Below are 17,105 nucleotides of genomic sequence, written 5' to 3'. Positions count from 1 at the left end.
AGGAAATAATCGCAGTGTTGTCTCAGAACCAATAACAGGACATTGGTTTTTCGTTTTGATAAAATCCTTAGAGTGGAGAAGGAAGAAGAGTTAAAATTAATGAATTCAGTAAACTCTTCAACTGCTCCTTCCAGGCGCAGAAGCTTTACCTGGAGACACAAGAAGTAGAGGCTGGAGCCCTTCCTTGCTGAGGTCAGGAGAACAGTGACACGGGCGCCACCTTGTGGACACATAAATAAGTGTAGGATTCCAGAGGCTAAGTGGAGGATCTCCTAGAGAAAGCCATTGCTGCATCCTTGATGAGCCTTGTACAGGAACTAGAAATTGGCCGCCAAATACAGGAAGGCAGGGAGACATCCTACCCTCGGGTTGAGGGTAGCACATGTTACTCTCGTTGGTCTGGCCATCCAGGGCAGCGATGGCTGACCCTGATAGTTGGTGGTGGCCACAGCGCTTGGAATTGTCTGGGGTTGGGCAGTTCTGGCTGGTCTGGGCGCCAAGGGAAAACACCGCCTAAGTTAACTTCTGAAGCCAGAGCAGAAAAAAGTGTGGTAGCCACAGCAACCAACCCATGTGCCAAAGAAAAGCTGGCATCCATGCCAGCTCTTTAACAAGAGAGAAAAACAATCTTAATTTTAATTATTTACACGAATAATTGCTATACCCCTTTGACAGATCTGAGACGTTAAGTTGTGTCTGCAGATGTTCTCTGGAGAATGGGGGTGACGGACTAAACATTTCCTCCTGTGACTCAAGTAGAAAAAACAAAAAAGAGAATTCTTTTAACTCTTTCCTTACAGGTTATGCGTACATCCAGCCACCAAATGCATGCCTGGATTCCATGGACCATTCATTCACAGGGGCAGCTGGCATCAGACAAACATCTTATGGATCTAAACGATACAAATGGCCTTTGCTTTCGCGAGCTTGAGCGCTTTTGCTTGGTTAGTTTACTCAGTTGGGAAATTATAAAGATGAACACATACCTGCTTCCGAACAGCTCTTTAATGATCTTTTATGGTTGTCTCCTCTTACCGATCACTCTGTTCTTGGGGCGTTTCATCTAATAGCCAGGGCCAACATTTATCTCAGCGTGCCAGCCTCCTGTGGGCTGAGCAACCCACAGCTGGCAGAGAAATGCGGTCCACGGGTCCAAAGGGGAGTTGTGTGCTCTCCAGTTACCAAGTTTGGACTGAATTGAAATAGTCGAATGCTGGGATAGAGCCCGACATTCAAGCAACAGCAAGCACGTCTTCGAGCACATTCTCATCTGAACTCCCCGCCACCCAGAGGTCAGGTGGTATGACCCTCATCAATAGATCAGGAAGCAGATCGTGTTTCTGGGTTAGATCTTTACCGTGTGATGCCTGCTGATGCCCAAGTGGGACCCAGAGGTCAGTGACCCCCCTCTCCGCTGCTGCCTGCATGGATCTGACTGCTGTATTCATCAAAATGCTAACCCAGTTCATCTAAAAATCAGTTGACCCCTAAGTCACTCTGATCTTCTTTCTTGGTTCAGACACATAATATCCGTTGGGTATTTACAGTGTTCTGCTAGGTGCTGGTATGCCACGCCTTAAGAATTTCATTCTCTCCGCTCTGCAGAGAAAGAAAACGGAGGCCCAGACATCAAAGACTGGGGTCCCATGGCTGTAAGTGGAGATGTGGGATTTGAAGCAAAGTGGGAAAGGCCGCCTCTGTAGGCACAAGGACAGAACTGATCCCCAGCTCTTAGTTGCTTAATCCCCATACAAGCTACCGATCACGTCCAGTATTAGGTGTGTGTGCGCTGAAACGAGGAAGATGAATAGCGAACTGTTGAGTGAATTAAAAGTGAGAACGCACACAGGGAGCCTACGAACGCCTGCTAAATCTCCAGCAAGTAACGTGTAATTATCGAGTTGGCTGGATTTCAAAGACATAAGGAAAATATAGACTTTCCATATTCGTAGGCCTGAAGAAATGATTTGTAGTATTGATACCTCCGAGGATCTTCTTATCCTCTGCTATACAAACAGAGCAGCTGGAACCGAAATGGTGTTTGCACTCTGGAACCTGCTCCCTGCCCCTCCTCCACTGCCTTGCCCTGCCCCCTCACTAGCTGCACCAGGAAGAGGTCCCTGATTGTGAGCGCCCAGTTGCAGGGAGCTGCTTACCCATTTCCACTCTACACAGCCATGACCGACGTACCCTGCGAGCATCTCTACAGAGCACCTCGGACTGCAAACCGGCAAGAAAGGAAGTGAGCAGTAGGCTGCTGATCAGAGGAGCACTTGGCCGCTACCCTGCTCCCAGCTGACATTTTCTCCTAGAGATCCACACACAACTCCAGTGACAGCTACGTTACACCAACTGAAGATGGAAGCCTGGGCTGGTAGACACATGACACCACGACGAGGACATTCCAGGACTTTCTATATTGTACAGGGTGTTTATGCATGGACAACAGCATGCTTGGATGACAAATGGCTCCAAAGGAACATGGAGGCCACCTCATATTCTTGCAACATTTCCACTCATTGGATCCAAGATGCCTCTCAGTTTTTGAAGGGGCTACTGACTGGACGAAGGGCTTACCAGATGAATTAAGCCAAGAGGACTTCCATCCCGACAAATATCAAGGCAAAACAGGATTGCCTACCCACAGGTTCAGTGCTCCAGGGACCTGTCCAGGGGCACCCCTTGGCCTGGGCTCCCACCATATTCACGCCTATGACTTGCGATGGCATCTTAAGAGGTTCGCCCAGCAATGGGCAGGCAGGATACCCTCTGGGACAGGAGAACACTCAGCCCCACCTCTTGAGCCAGGCTTGCGGAACACACCGGATTGGGCATGGAGGAGCATAGAGTGGTCACAGCTTCTGCCCACACAGAGGCTGTATTCCCAACATGGGAAGGCAGTGGAGGGAGTTTCGGTTACAGTGAGCAAGATCCCGTGGCTGTGAAGTAAGCAGCATAGCACCACAGCGGCAGGTTATGATGGGGACTGTGCGACCTCCACTTAGGGTGTTAGCAACGGCTCTCTGTGGAGACTCCCTGTATGCAAGGATTGGATGTATGGATGGTGGAACTGACCCTTCTGGGCAGCAGCATGAGGGAAAGCCAGGCTGTGGCAGAGGTGGGACTGAGGGAAACGGGACCCCAAAATCTGGCGGAGGGGGCAAGGCTGGTAGGACTCTGCTCCTGGAGGTAACAGTGGCCCAGCCCCGTGAAGACCTGTGAGCAGTGGGCCACCAGAATCCAGTCTGCATTCCTGAAGGAGGGCATCTGCTTTGGGGTAGAGCATGGACCACAGAGGGTAAAATGGCGGTGGGGTGGTACAAGAATAAGGTGCTCCATTGTCAGTCATCCTAAGTTCCGCAGCCCTCCACCAGGACAGCGTACCCACAATGCAAAGGGCAAGTCGGAGAGGACAGGGTTTCTTCGGCTTACACTTCCACATTGCCGGGCATGACTGAAGGAAGTCAGGACAGGAACTCACACAGGGCAGGAACCTGGAGGCAGGAGCTGATACAGAGGCCGTGGAAAGGTGCGGTTTGCGGTCTTGTTTCTCCTGGCTTGCTCAGAACTAAGGATTGCCAGAGCAGGGATGGCACCACCCAAAATAGGCTGGGCCCTCGAGGCTCCACCAATCACTCATTAAGAAAATGCCAACAGCCTGATCTTATGGAGGCATTCCTAGGTGAGGCTCCCTCCTCTCAGACAGGTGTCAAGTTGACATCAAACATTTTAGCACACCAGGTAATGGCATTTCCCCTCCTATTGTGCACACTCTTAACCTTACGCTTGTTATTCCTGCTAAGAGGCAGTTCCGACTTCCCACGATTACCATATTTCCTAAATATAAATTACAATTCATACCTCTAGATCCCAGCTGAGGCAGGTGGATTTCTCTACCTCAGGAGTTCAAGTCCCGGTCTACAGAGCAAGTTCCAGAACAGACAAGGCTACAAAACAAGAATCGCAAAATACAAACAAAACAAACAAACAAACAAAAAATCCCCCAAAACAACAACAAAAATCTTATGACCCAAAAGATAATACAAACTACATAATTTAAAACTAAAGCCAACTTCGGTTTAACACATCAGTTACCATCACGACATGGGTGTTACAGTCTAAATGTCTGCTACTTTATGACTGTAAGAGGAAACGGCTTCTTAAAATGTTATGTCCCTGATGACTGTGGCATTTAAGGCCTCGTCTCGCCTCCTACCTCCTACCCTGTCCTCATCTCCCTCCTATCCCCAGAGAGCTGCAGGGCCCCCCAGCCACTTGATCTCCACTAACCACAGGGCATTGATCCTCATCATGACGGAGTCCTCACAGTTTGACCCCAGATGCTGTTCCCCATCTGTTGTTCCCCAAATGTGCCCCATTGAGAGGGACCCCTGTTTGCTCTGGGCCAGAAGAATAAGTTGACCCTCAAGCACAACCCCTTTTACCACATCTGTCCTGAATCTGACGAAACAGATGTTCTGTGTACACTAAATTTAGCCCCCAACATATTTCCCATTGCATGCTACCATTAGAGTTGGGGCTTCTGATTTTTCCCCTCCCTTGTCTACCCTCCCCGCAGTTCTCCTCCCTGGCCCCTCCCCTCATGGCCAAGTGAGGTGACTGTCCCTGGGATACAGACAGTCCCAGGTGGCTCTATTCACCCTGAATGAAGGCCCCTTTCTCATGGCTCTCACACACCTGGACCGCTGCACTCCAGGCAGGGAACTGGGAGAACTGCAAGCACCTAGTAAGCCGTTCCTGGTAAGTCACACGTGAGAAACACTGCTAAAATGCCATGTGTGCTGCTCAGTGTGAAAAAGGGACAGATGCCGCTTCTCCCTTTATCACTCAGCAGGTGACTCTCTACTCGATAATGAGATATTCTGCTTTCTGGTCCTTGTGCCATTATTATTATTATTATTATTATTATTATTATTATTATTACTCTTATTATTATTATTGTTATTATATTTTAACTAATGCCGTCCCTTATCCAGAAGTAAAAGGTGATTCTATCAGGAGAACTGGTCCATCCAATATCCTGGTGCCACACCCCATGCTCCAATTTCCTTCCCATTGGAGATTTCAAAACTTTCCCTTCCCTCTTTCTATCCCTCCTATGCCCTCACCCCCCACTATTTGAGACAGTATCTTATGTAGTTCACATTAGCCTCAAACTTGCTACATAGTCAAGATTGGGCTGACTGTCCCACATAATGGAATTAAATGTGTGTTCTATCATGTCCAACTGAGAGAGAGAGAGAGAGAGAGAGAGAGAGAGAGAGAGAGAGAGAGAGAGAGATATGAATGCACTGAGGTGGGGTGAGTAAGAAGGAAGGAGATAATGTCTCCTGCTCCTGAAACCGTCACCACCTTTCTCCTACCTCTTGGTCACCCTTGGCCCTTCCAGTCCCCCATTCATTACCAACCCACTTCTCCCAAAGGTCTAGGATGGGCCCCAGAGTCTAGAACCCTTGCCACCTGGTCAGATGACGAAGCCCAATGGTCAGATGACGAAGCCCAATGGTCAGAAAAAGCCGTGTCAACAGAAACTACAGCGTGAACAGAGGTTTAACTTCTAATAACCCCAAGTCCTAAAACCAGAAGTTGCCCCAAATAACATGTCTGGTGCTGACGGGGCCTCAGGATTCATGCTATTCTTGTCTCTCCCAGGAACCTCTTCCTGTGGACCTCTTGGCGTCACACACCCACAACACGCTCTGATGTTCCTGTCCTCCCCAAATCCCTATACTCTTTGCAGATAAAACACCCTGTCTGCCCTTCTGGAAACCCAACTTTCCTCCATCTTGGAGACATTTTGTTCTTATCGGGTGTAGCCCTTTGTTCTCCTGTCTTCCATATGGCCCGTGCTTCTTCCTGGCTCTGCATTTCCCGTCACCTAACAACCAGATGCACCATCTATTTCTCTGTCCTTTCTCTCCACTACCATGTTCACAGGTGTGCCCTAAAACCTTCTTCTTCCCTGGTTCTGTCTCCCAGGATACAACCCCAGGCAGCTCCACGTTCCCTGAATGAACGTGTCCTTTCTCAGAGATTTCATGTTCCCATGGTGTTGGACTTCCAGGCGTCAGGAAGACATTTCTGGTAAGCCATACGTGAGAAGCACCTTCATGATCACATCTTATTTGTGTCAGTCATGAAACATCTAAAACATCAAAAGGGACCGAACTATGACCTAACGGGCCTCTGGTTTTGTATATGAACGCATCAGTACAGTGGAGTCTCAGAAGCCATACTTGGCCTAGGAATCCCTAAAGTGTGGCTTGTGTCTGTTTGAGACACTCAGACTTATGGAATGTGCACCAACTTTAGCTGATTAGTACCAGAAATGTAGCACATTCAGTTTGGTTTTTTTTTTTTTTTTTTATCAGAATAGAGTGTTCACTGCATGCCCAACACTCACCCAGAAACTGTTCACATCACTATTAACAGAGTACAATGTCTTGCTTGTTGCCTCCTGGAGCTAATGCTAAGGTACTCGTAGACATTAGAAATGTAGCATAAACATGATCAAAATATATTTTATAAAGACATTTTAATATAAAAATGAAATATAAACATTTTAATATATATATATATTTCAATATAAGCATTAAGTTCTAGATCCCTGGGTTGGCTTCAAATTACCTTCATTCAGCTCAGCTCCTCCAAGCAATGTTTGTTACTGACATTTCCGTAGAAGTGGCCGAAATGAGACTGTCACTTGAAAGTAATTCCCTGCCCACAAAGCAGGTCTAAAAATGCTGCGTGGACTGCCTCTTTGAGTCAGTTGTCAGATGCCAGAGTTATTCTGGGAATAGAGAAGCCTGAGGCACAACACTGTAGAAATCCTCCAGGGTCTCCCATTGGCTTGGCCGAGCAGTGTACGCTCAAAGCCAACAGCAAGCCACAGGACGGCTGGCTGCCCGCAACGCTTTCTCTCGGTCTCATGGGGTATTAACGTAAGGAGTAATGATTAGAGAGTTTTAAAGATGCCCTGTAGAGCAAGTCCTTTATTTTAAAACAGTAGTACCACGCTGCCTTCAAGAAAATATCATGTCACCTCTGCTTCTGTCTAACATCATGATGCACACAGAAAAGCTTCAAAGCAGTGTCCTAGGATACCTGACAGAGATTTTCAGCATCAGGAAAATTCAACGTGACACCAAAAGATGGTCCGAATGCTGTATATAGGACACTAGGCGGGAGCATCTCTTACACATCTGATACTTACACGCACTTCGATGCTGGGCTATGCTGTGGCTTCACTGAAACATCAACATATTGGGTTCTAAGGACTGACGCTAACGATGCCCAAGAGCACAAAGCCATACAGTCCACAGCAGTTATAGGTCTTATAATCATCTTATCAATCTTAGCTTGATCAATACTATGGAAACCCAAAGTCCAGTACAGTGTCATCATCAACTGCCACAGAGCCATTGAACACAATGCCCTACAGGGTGCACCCCCTGGCTTCCTGTTCCCATTTTAGAGAGTCTCATTCACATACTCTTATTCATCCATTCTCATAGCCATTCATTCATTCATTCATTCATTCATTCACTCATTCATTCATTTTCACCATTCTCATATCCATTCTCTCTCACATTCATTCATTCTCATACTCATTCATTCATTCTCATACTCATTCATTCATTCTCATACTCATTCATTCATTCTCATACTCATTCATTCATTCACTTTCTCCTTCCCTTTCTTTCTCCCCTCTCTCTCCACACTAACATGATAATGAGGGAGAATGTACCGAACCCACGGGCCTAAGGACCTGAGAACTCTGTTCCCTATTCCCATGGAGATCACACAAGCAGACTCTAAACCAAGACAAGCATTTTAAAGTTTCAGAATGAGGGCAGACTTCTTCAAACCCAGACTCATTATCTCACCAACCAGATCACCCGCATTTCTGGGCTTCCGGAAATATCAATAATTTATTGAAAACTAAGATTCAAAGCAAATTCATGTGGGGAGTTAAGTTTTCTTGAAGGTGACATGGTATTTTAAGTAACGTATTTTAAGGTGACAGAACACCAAGACAACAGCTAGATCAGATGTTTTTATGATATGCTTGTTTCATTGTGCTTTGGAAATGTATGAAATGGATGGAAAAGCCCAAACAGTGGTCATGTCGCAGGGAAAAGATTTCAGAATTTCAGAAATATCAATTTGGAAATGAATGGTAGGAATTATCCAGGCTGCCCTGGCCTTGACACTGCTCAGGCAAGGTAATGTGCATCCTGAAAGCTGTCTGGGGCATGGCCCTGAGACAAGGTCCATGGACATTCAAGAACAGACGTGTGTCAGCTGGCTTCTCTCACAGTGGCGAATTGTCACTTGGATGCCCAGCATGCAAGCCTCTATGTTTACCAAGGTGTGGCACCAGGAGCAGACAGGCAGTGGGACTCTCATGCAATTACCGTTCACCACATGAGGACATAGAGTCCCAGAGAAGTGGAAGGACTTTTCCTGGTTTCTCCAAGTTTTCTGTTCTAGCTAATCATGGTCAAAAAGATGTTCAGTTTTTTTTCTAACACTTGTGGTGTTTAGCCTTAAATTTTCAGAGCCATGGACGAGACTGGATGGGAAGGACTCTTATGAATCTCTAGGTTCAATAACGGACTATAAGATGCCTAGTCCCATATATGATATATCTGCAGTGTAGCCTACACCTAAGAGAAATCACAGAAGCAGGGCAAAAGGGTCATTAGAGCCAAAGGCCCAGGATGTTAGTGTTCCCTAGACAGACAGGGGAAGTGTACCCATGAACTCTCAACAGCATAGTTGACTGAACAAGGCCAACATAATAACAACATCATGGACATGCCGATGGGGACAGAAGAATTGCACGTGGCCCCACCCGTAGGAAAGCACTGGCTGCTGGGAGGGAGAATTAGTTTGTTGTAGGGAGAAGCTGCTGCATAGTTGTCCAATCCCAAGTGCTCAGCCTAGGACACATGTACATGTGAGCAATGTTAAATGGACTCAGTGTGTTTTACATGTACTACATATATGTGTATGTGTATTTGTAAGGGTTTATGTATATACATGGTAACAGTAATAATTAAAGAAGAGACCATGAATTGGGGGCCACTGGAGGAGCTAGAGGGGAGCAATGGAAGGTTGAGAATGAAACAGATGAAGTTCTCAACATTTTTATTTAAAAAAAGAAAAGTCATCAGGTTCTCCCAAGCATGACTCACCTACCTCTCAACTGCTCCGGATAAATGGCTCAGCTGAAGTGCCAGTAAAGCTCTGGGGCTTTAAGAAGTAAAACCCAAGAATAGAGACCGTGGATTTGGGCCATGGGGCAGGAACAAGGGATCTAGACTAGCCAAGGTGCCAGAGACCATGGCAAATATCCTCAAGTTTACGTCCTTTTGTTACATGTAAAAAATGAGGCCCAAACCTCATTTGTCTTTTCCCATGATGCATTGTTGACAGATACACCATGGTAGCCATTGGTGAGCATTTCATTCTGAACTTCTAATATTCTTTACAATCTTACTGCCTCAAGATTTATAGAATCAGAATAAAGGTGGCAAGTCCAGTTTAGAGCATAGTATTCATGCCATCAGAGGACAGAGGCTCTGACTGTGGTTGAGAAATACACACAAAAGAAGTGAGAGAGCCCAAGCTGATGAGACAGCGCTGGTGATGGATGCAAGCTTTCTCTTTTCATCTTACCAGTTACAGACAGCAGCGATTGCTTTCCCTCTACTCCTCAGGTTTCACGCCCCATTCTTGCACAGCCATCAAGAGCATCACTTTCTAGAGACCACAGAAAATGAATCCCTTTCCTGACAAAGCAGTGTTGGAAAACTTTGTGGTCCACCTGGGTCTAATTCGATTCAGTTGGTTGGTCAAGAAATGAAAACTTTAAAAGATAGTTCTCTTCAAAAGGTAATGGACATGTGGAAAACCAGAACCCAATTTTATCTTTTAGCTTTTTAACATACTAACAAACCACTAAATTTGTCAATAAACATTAAAATGATTTGTCAAGTTTAATTTATTGCCAAGTTTGTCCTTAAACATGACATATTTTAATCTATCAGTTTTCTAGACAGAGGCACCAAAAGGTTTTAGCTAATAGACTACACGTAGGTAGGAGCCATGACTCCATTATCTCTAAATCGCCCATGCCCAACCCAATACTGATGCATGAACATTTGGAAGATAAAAGGGTAGAGAGGGATGGCTATTTTCTAGCCACTTCCCAAATCAACTTCAACTTGAAGGGTCAAGGAATGTATTTTGAATATTGAAATATTCAATACTCTGATGAATGAGGTATATTCAAGGGGTCTATGCAAACTGGCCTTTCCCAGCTTCTTCCAGGCCCCATCCAACAGGGACAAATGTCCCCTGCACACTGCTCACCAGCCATGTCGATGGCAAAAGGCCTGTCTTCTCTCCATCCGGTGTACCAGCCAACAACTTTGCCATTTTTCACCAATGGACGTTCATAGCGTCGCCCACCAACTAGGCCCACGGGCCAGACAGAAACCTTGCGGGTGGTTCTCATCTACAAAAGGGGAAAGAGATGAACACAACTTTTATTAATATGTGGTGATCCATGTGGAAAGTATGAAGTTACTATGGTTTTGAAATTTTAAGGTTTCCAAATGAAATCTGCTATACATCCCCTTCCTACCCCTGTTCACTTTCATTTTTATTTTCCTGGTGTCTTTGGTCTTGCTGTTCATACAGATGGCCCAAGACTTAAAGAGAAATAAAGGCATAGTAGTACACGCGCACTTGGGAGGCAGAGGCAGGTGGATCTCTGTGAATTTGAGGCCAGGCAGCCAGAGCACCATAGACCCTGTCTTAGAAAGAAAGAAAGAAAGAAAGAAAGAAAGAAAGAAAGAAAGAAAGAAAGAAAGAAAGAAAGAAAGAAAGAGAGAGAGAGAGAGAAAGAAAGGAAGAAAGAAAGAGAGAGAAGGAGAAAGAGAGAGAGAAAAAAAGAAAAATGTGTCATCGCCCAATTATCACTTATTTGAAGCCAGCCTGTAATTATCAAATGCTTCTCGTTTGTCTCAGAATTGAATCCCTGTTTTCTAAAGTGAGTCATTTTATTTCCCTAGGAAACTTCATGATTCATAAGTGAGGTCTTTCAGAACGACTTTCTCCAAGTTTTCATTTCTATTGATACATATCTTGGCTGGGAGGCATAGGCAGACAGATCTCTGTGAGTTCAAGGCAAGCCTGGTCTAGGTAAAGAGTTCCAGGCCAACCAGGGCAACATGGTAAGATTTGTCTAAGTAAAATAAAAAAAATATTTCAGAGGAAAGAAACAATGTTAAAACTCACAAGAGGAGGGGTTGGGGATTTAGCTCAGTGGTAGAGTGCTTGCCTAGCAAGTACAAGGCCCTGGGTTCGGTCCCCAGCTCCAAAAAAATGAAAAGAAAAAAAAAACTCACAAGAGGAAAATGGCAACTCACTTACAAAGGCAAGTTCCTCTTTCCTCTAGGCAGAAACCCTAACTGCTACAGAAGCATGCAAAAATGTACTTCAAGTCTTGAAAGTAAACAGCCTGGCAACTAAGATTTTTATACCCAGCAAAGTTATCTTGTAAAAGTGACGCGGAAATAAAGACCTTCTAAGATAAGCACAAATAAACCTAAGGTGACAACATACTACAGAATAAACTTAAGGGAATTATCTGCAGAGAGAAAGGAAACACTCACAAGAGCTTGTGTTCAAATAAATTTCATGAGAACAAGAAGAGAAACAAATGCTAACCCAGAAGAAATCCTTTGAGAAGGTCAGAAAAACTTTAGGATGGATACCGGAAAGTAAAGGAACTATATTTGAACCAACTTCAAAACATCATTACACCAATCAACCAACCAACCAAACAAACAAAAAACCCCAAGAAATGTATCATAGATAACGATGATTGGAAAGCAAAGGGTTGGGAAATTATATTCCAAGGAGAAACAAGACAAGTTGGAGGGTGACAACAGAAACCAAGGTATACTATATATCTAACAAAGTAGACTAGAAAGAAAAAAATGTTCAGAGGAGATAAAGAAAGAAAAGCCCATAAAAGATAAAACAATTACAAATACACGGGCCAACCACTGACATCCAATTCTGCAGCACAAGCATTTACTGCACACAAGGGGCCAGACATAATAATAATCACTGATTCAGTAACTATCACCAAATGGGTCATTCAGAAAACTACCAACTTTGGAGGTAATCATACCATATACCAAATAGATCAGGTATTCCGTGGGCGTGCACACTAGAGGCTCTTTTCAGCATTCCATAGAACATTCTCTAAAACAGCACACAGTTTCATCCATAACGTAATCTTAGTTCCTTTATTATTTCTGTGATAAAATATACTGCCAAAAGTAACCTACGAGACAAAAGGCTTACTTTTATTTTGACTTATAGTTCCAGAGAGTTATCATAACAAAAATAAATGACATCGGGCAGGGAGGGCATGGTAGCCAGAGCAGGAGGTTGGTCATCCATATTGTGTGCAGACATGAGCAGAAGTAAGGCTGGGTCATAAAACCTCAAGGGAGTTCCCAGGAACTCACAGTAAGGATCCACCTCCTAAAGTTTCTAAAAATTTCCCAAACAGTGCCAGCAGCTAGGGACATCTGTAGTGGGTTGGTCTGATGCTGCCTGTATTGTAATGCTAAAATACTGTTTCCTCAAGATGTGGTTGCCTCTGATGAGCAGATCACTCAAAGGGATACCTTGTGAACCTTATTCCCAATTTACCTGCTCAATAAAAGGCTAGAGACTGTGACTGGGCAGTGGAGGAAAAAGGTGGGACTGGAAGTTTGAAGAAATAAAAAAGGAGAGGAAGACAGAGGAGGAAGAAGCAACCAGAAACGCATAGCCAGGAGAAACAGCAAGTAACAAGGAACCTACAGCTGGGAAATGTTAGTACAGCCCTAAACCGACCCAATCTAGGTTTTTGGCTTGTAAACAAAACATCTGGATTGTGTGTCTTTTATACAGGCTTTTTAGGATTACAAATTCACAGTATAGACACCGAGTGTTCAACACAGGACCTATGAGTGACATTTTACAATCAAACCATGAAAATCAGTCTTAACAAACTCACAAAAATTGAACTAATTACTTTCATATCATCAGACAGTAATGGACTAACACTAGAAATAAATAGCAATAGAAACTATGATAATATGTGGAGATTGAATAACACTCTTGAATAATCAGCGAATCATTGATAAACCAGCAATTAAAACTTCTTAGACTGCAAATACAACCAATTACAACCTTTGGGATAAAGCAGAGAGATATCTGTGAAGAAAGCTTACAGATACAAGTGTTTACATAACGGCAACAATAGAGACAGAGAATGCTGAACCTTAACATCGTAGAGAAATAAGAATAAGCCAAACACAAAGGAGTATATGGAAAGAAATAACACTAAGGTAGAAATTAATGAAATGGAGACTAAAAGAACAAAATAAAAATCCAATGAAACAGAGTTGGATTTCTGAAAATGTGAAAAACAATTATCAAACATCAGCCAAGGGAAGACCCAAATGATCACAGATTTTGAAAGGAAACATTAGATTAGACACCAACAAAACCCAGATGATCACTAGGAAATACTTTAAAAACATATTCAAAAAAACATGGAAAAACTAAAAGGAACAGATAATTCCCAGTCCTATATAATCTATCAAAACCAAGTCAAGAGGACGCAAACAAATTACACAGCAGTGTAATGAGCAACGAGACTGAAAGAGTAAATAGTCTCCCAGGAACGTGAAGCCCTGGTCAGACCAGTCAATTAGACCTTTGTCACATTTCAATGTACCTTCATGATAAAATTCCAGAAGAAATAGTAATAGAAGGAGAATATCTTGATAAATATAAAAAACTATGGCAATATTATACTGACTGAGGAAAAACTCCAACTATGTCCTCTAAAGTTGGGCATGAGACAAAGGCATCTCCTTTCTTCCCTTTTCATCAATATATTGATTGATGCTTTTAGCTTTTAGAACAGTAAGGCAAGGGAAAGAAATGAAAGGGATACAAATAGGAAAGGAAAGAATCAATATTCGCATCTGTAGAAAGAGTAGTCTTATACTTAAAAAAAATACGAAAGACCTCGTTAGAAAACTCTTTTAAGAGTTTCAATACTTTTAGACAGGTATCCAGATACAACAAATTTGTCTTAGGGTTATTATTGCTGTGATGAAGCCCCATAACCAAAACAACTCGGGGAGAAAAGGGTTCATTCAGCTAACACTGATAAATCACTGGTCATCATGAGAGGAAGTCAGGACAGGAACTCATACAGGAAGCTGAGGCAGGACCTGAAGCAGAGGCCATGGAGGAGTGCTTTACATGACTTTCTCAGTCTGCTTTCTTATAAAACCCAGGGGCACCAGTCCAGGGACGGCACCACCCACAATGGGCCCTCCCCCATTGATCACTAATTGAGAAAATGCCTTACAGCTGGATCTCAGTGGAGGAATTTCCTCAACGGAAGCTATTTTCTCTCTTGACTCCAGCTTGTGTCAAGTTGACACACAAAACCAGCCAGGCCCCGGGACCTATCTAACACACGGAAATCTGCCTAACACATACAAGCCTACCTAACACATAGGGGCCTACCTGACATAGTGTCCTACGGAACACAGGAGCCTACCTAACATTCAGTGCCTACCTAATACATGGACCTACCTAACACAGGGGCTGTGATAGTTATTTATTGCTGTGATGAAACACCATGACCAAAAAACAAGTTGGGGAGAAAAGGGTTTATTTGGCTTACACTTTCATATTGCTGTTCATCACTGAAGTCAGTTAGGACAGGCACTCAAGCGGGGCTGGAACCTGGAGGCAGAAGATGATGCAGAGGCCACGGAGTGATGCTTGCTTAACATGACTTGCTCAGCTTGCTTTCTTATAGAACCCAGGACTACCAGCCCAGGGATGGTACCACCCACAATAGGTTGGGCCCTCCCCCATTGATCACTAATTGACAACACACCTTAAAGCTGGACCTCATGGAGGCATTTCCTCAACTGAGTCTATTTTCTCTCTGATGACTGTTGGCTGTGTCAAGTTGACACATAAAGCCAGCCAGTATAGGGACCTACCTAACACTAGGTCCTATGACACAGAAGGGTGATACTGCTTGCTCCTCCTGGCTTGCTCCAACTGCTTTCTTGTAGAACCCAGGACCATTAGCCCAGAGATGGCACCATCCACAATTGGCTGGGTTCTCCACCACTAATCACTAATTAAATGCCCTAGACTCTTAACTACAGCCCCATCTTAAGGAGGAATTTTCTGACTTGAGATTCCCTTCTCTCAGATGACTTTAGCTTGTGTCAAGTTGACATAAAATTATCCAGCACAAAAAAAAATCAACAGAAAAATTAGTAGCTTTTCTAAACTTGCTCAGAAAGAAATTAGGACACAGTCACACTCAATATAGTGGTTTGAGTAGGTTGGGCCCTCATAGGCTCACGTGTTTGAATGCTTGGTCAACAGGGAGTGGCAGTATTAGGAGGTGCATCCTTGTCAGAATGTGGTGTGGCCTTGTTGGAGGAACCGTGTCGCTTTGCCAGTCTTCTGTCTGTCTTTGGATCAAGATGTAGAACTCTCAGCTCCTCCATTGCCATGTTTGCCTGGATGCTGCTATGCTCCTACCTTGATTGATAATGGACTCGACCTCAGAACCTGTAAGCCAGTCCCAACTAAATGTTGCTCTTTGTAAGAGTTGCCTTGGTCATGGTGTCTGTTCACAGCAGTAAAACCCTAAGTGAGACACTTACAATAGCCTTTGCCAGTCACCTATATAGTGAAAACTTTAGGGTTCTGAAGGAAGAAATTGGAGAGAGGTAAAGACTCTTACTGCTTGCAGATTCGTAGAATTAGTATTATGACAATAGTTGAATTTCTGAAAAGCAATCTATAGACCCAACCCAATTTCCATCAAAAGGATGGTGTTGCTCATGGGAATAGAGAAAAGAAAACAAAACTTCAATTCACAGGGAAGCACGGAAGACTCTGGGTAGGGAACACAGTCTAATTAGAAGAAAAAATGTAGTCGATATAATACCTGACCTCAAATTATAATCCAGAGAGACAAGAATGGCATCTTATTAACACCAAAACAAAGCATGTGGACCAATGGAAAAGGTACCCAGAAGTAATTTCACCAAGCCTCAGCCACCAACATTTGACAAAAATGGAAAGTATGTTAAAAGAGAGAGGCAGTTTCTTCAAGAAATGGTGTGAGATATGACTCCACCTTTGAGATGTGTAATTCCACATCTCTGGCCTCCTCGGGCAACTGCATGCACAGGCACATCCTGCCGCCCCTCCCCCACACATACACATAACTAAAAATTAATTAAAGAAAGACTTGGTGCTGGACATGCACATGCAGAAGAACGACACGGTCCACATCTTCCACCCTGCACCAAAAGTCAAAACAGGCCAAAGATGTCAATACAAGAAAATGAAACACCGGAACTGTTAGATTACGATTTAGGGAAAACACTTCCCAATATAGGCACAGGCAAAGAGTTTCAGAAAAGAACTCTAGCCACCTAAGAAGTAATAGCAAAAAGTGACAAATGGGATCCGATGAAATTAAAAACTTCTGTACTGGAAAGACACTTCCGGCAGAACAAAGAGAGCGCCTACGGAATGGGAGAAAAATCTGTGTCAACTGTACATCTGACAAGGAATTACTATCTGTAAAAGCCTAGAAAATTTAAACATAAAAACGATTCACCCAATCAATAAAGGAGAAAAAAGAATAGGACTGGAAATTCACAAAAGCAGAGAAACAATTAATGCATGAGAAAAATGTCTAACATCCTTAGCTGGGGAGGGGGAGGGAGAGGGGGAATGAAAACTCAGAACTGAACTGATAGCCAGGCATGGGGGTGCAGGCTTTAATCCCAGCATATGGGAGCCAGATGCAGGTGGATCTCCGTGAGTTGGAGGCCAGAGTGGTTTACAGAATGAGCTCCAGACATTCTCTGTAGGAATAGAGAAAACAAACAGAAAACCTTAAACCAATCAAACAAACAAATTACCCAATCCTTCAACTCATA

The 17,105-nt window shown here is 43.9% G+C and overlaps 1 protein-coding gene across 1 annotated transcript in view; it reads right to left on the bottom strand.

Moving 5' to 3' along the window:
* B3gat2 (beta-1,3-glucuronyltransferase 2) overlaps positions 1-17,105 on the bottom strand; it is an 82,985-nt gene that overhangs the window by 17,599 nt on the left and 48,281 nt on the right. Inside the window, 1 exon segment of the mRNA NM_022609.2 lies at positions 10,402-10,546. Within this exon segment, the coding sequence (NP_072131.1) occupies positions 10,402-10,546 (145 nt within the window).

The sequence above is a fragment of the Rattus norvegicus genome, chromosome 9 (assembly GCF_036323735.1).
Source record: "Rattus norvegicus strain BN/NHsdMcwi chromosome 9, GRCr8, whole genome shotgun sequence".
Classification (NCBI taxonomy): domain Eukaryota; kingdom Metazoa; phylum Chordata; class Mammalia; order Rodentia; family Muridae; genus Rattus; species Rattus norvegicus.
Note: the sequence above shows the minus strand (reverse complement) of the source record. Positions and strands in the feature narration are given on the sequence as shown.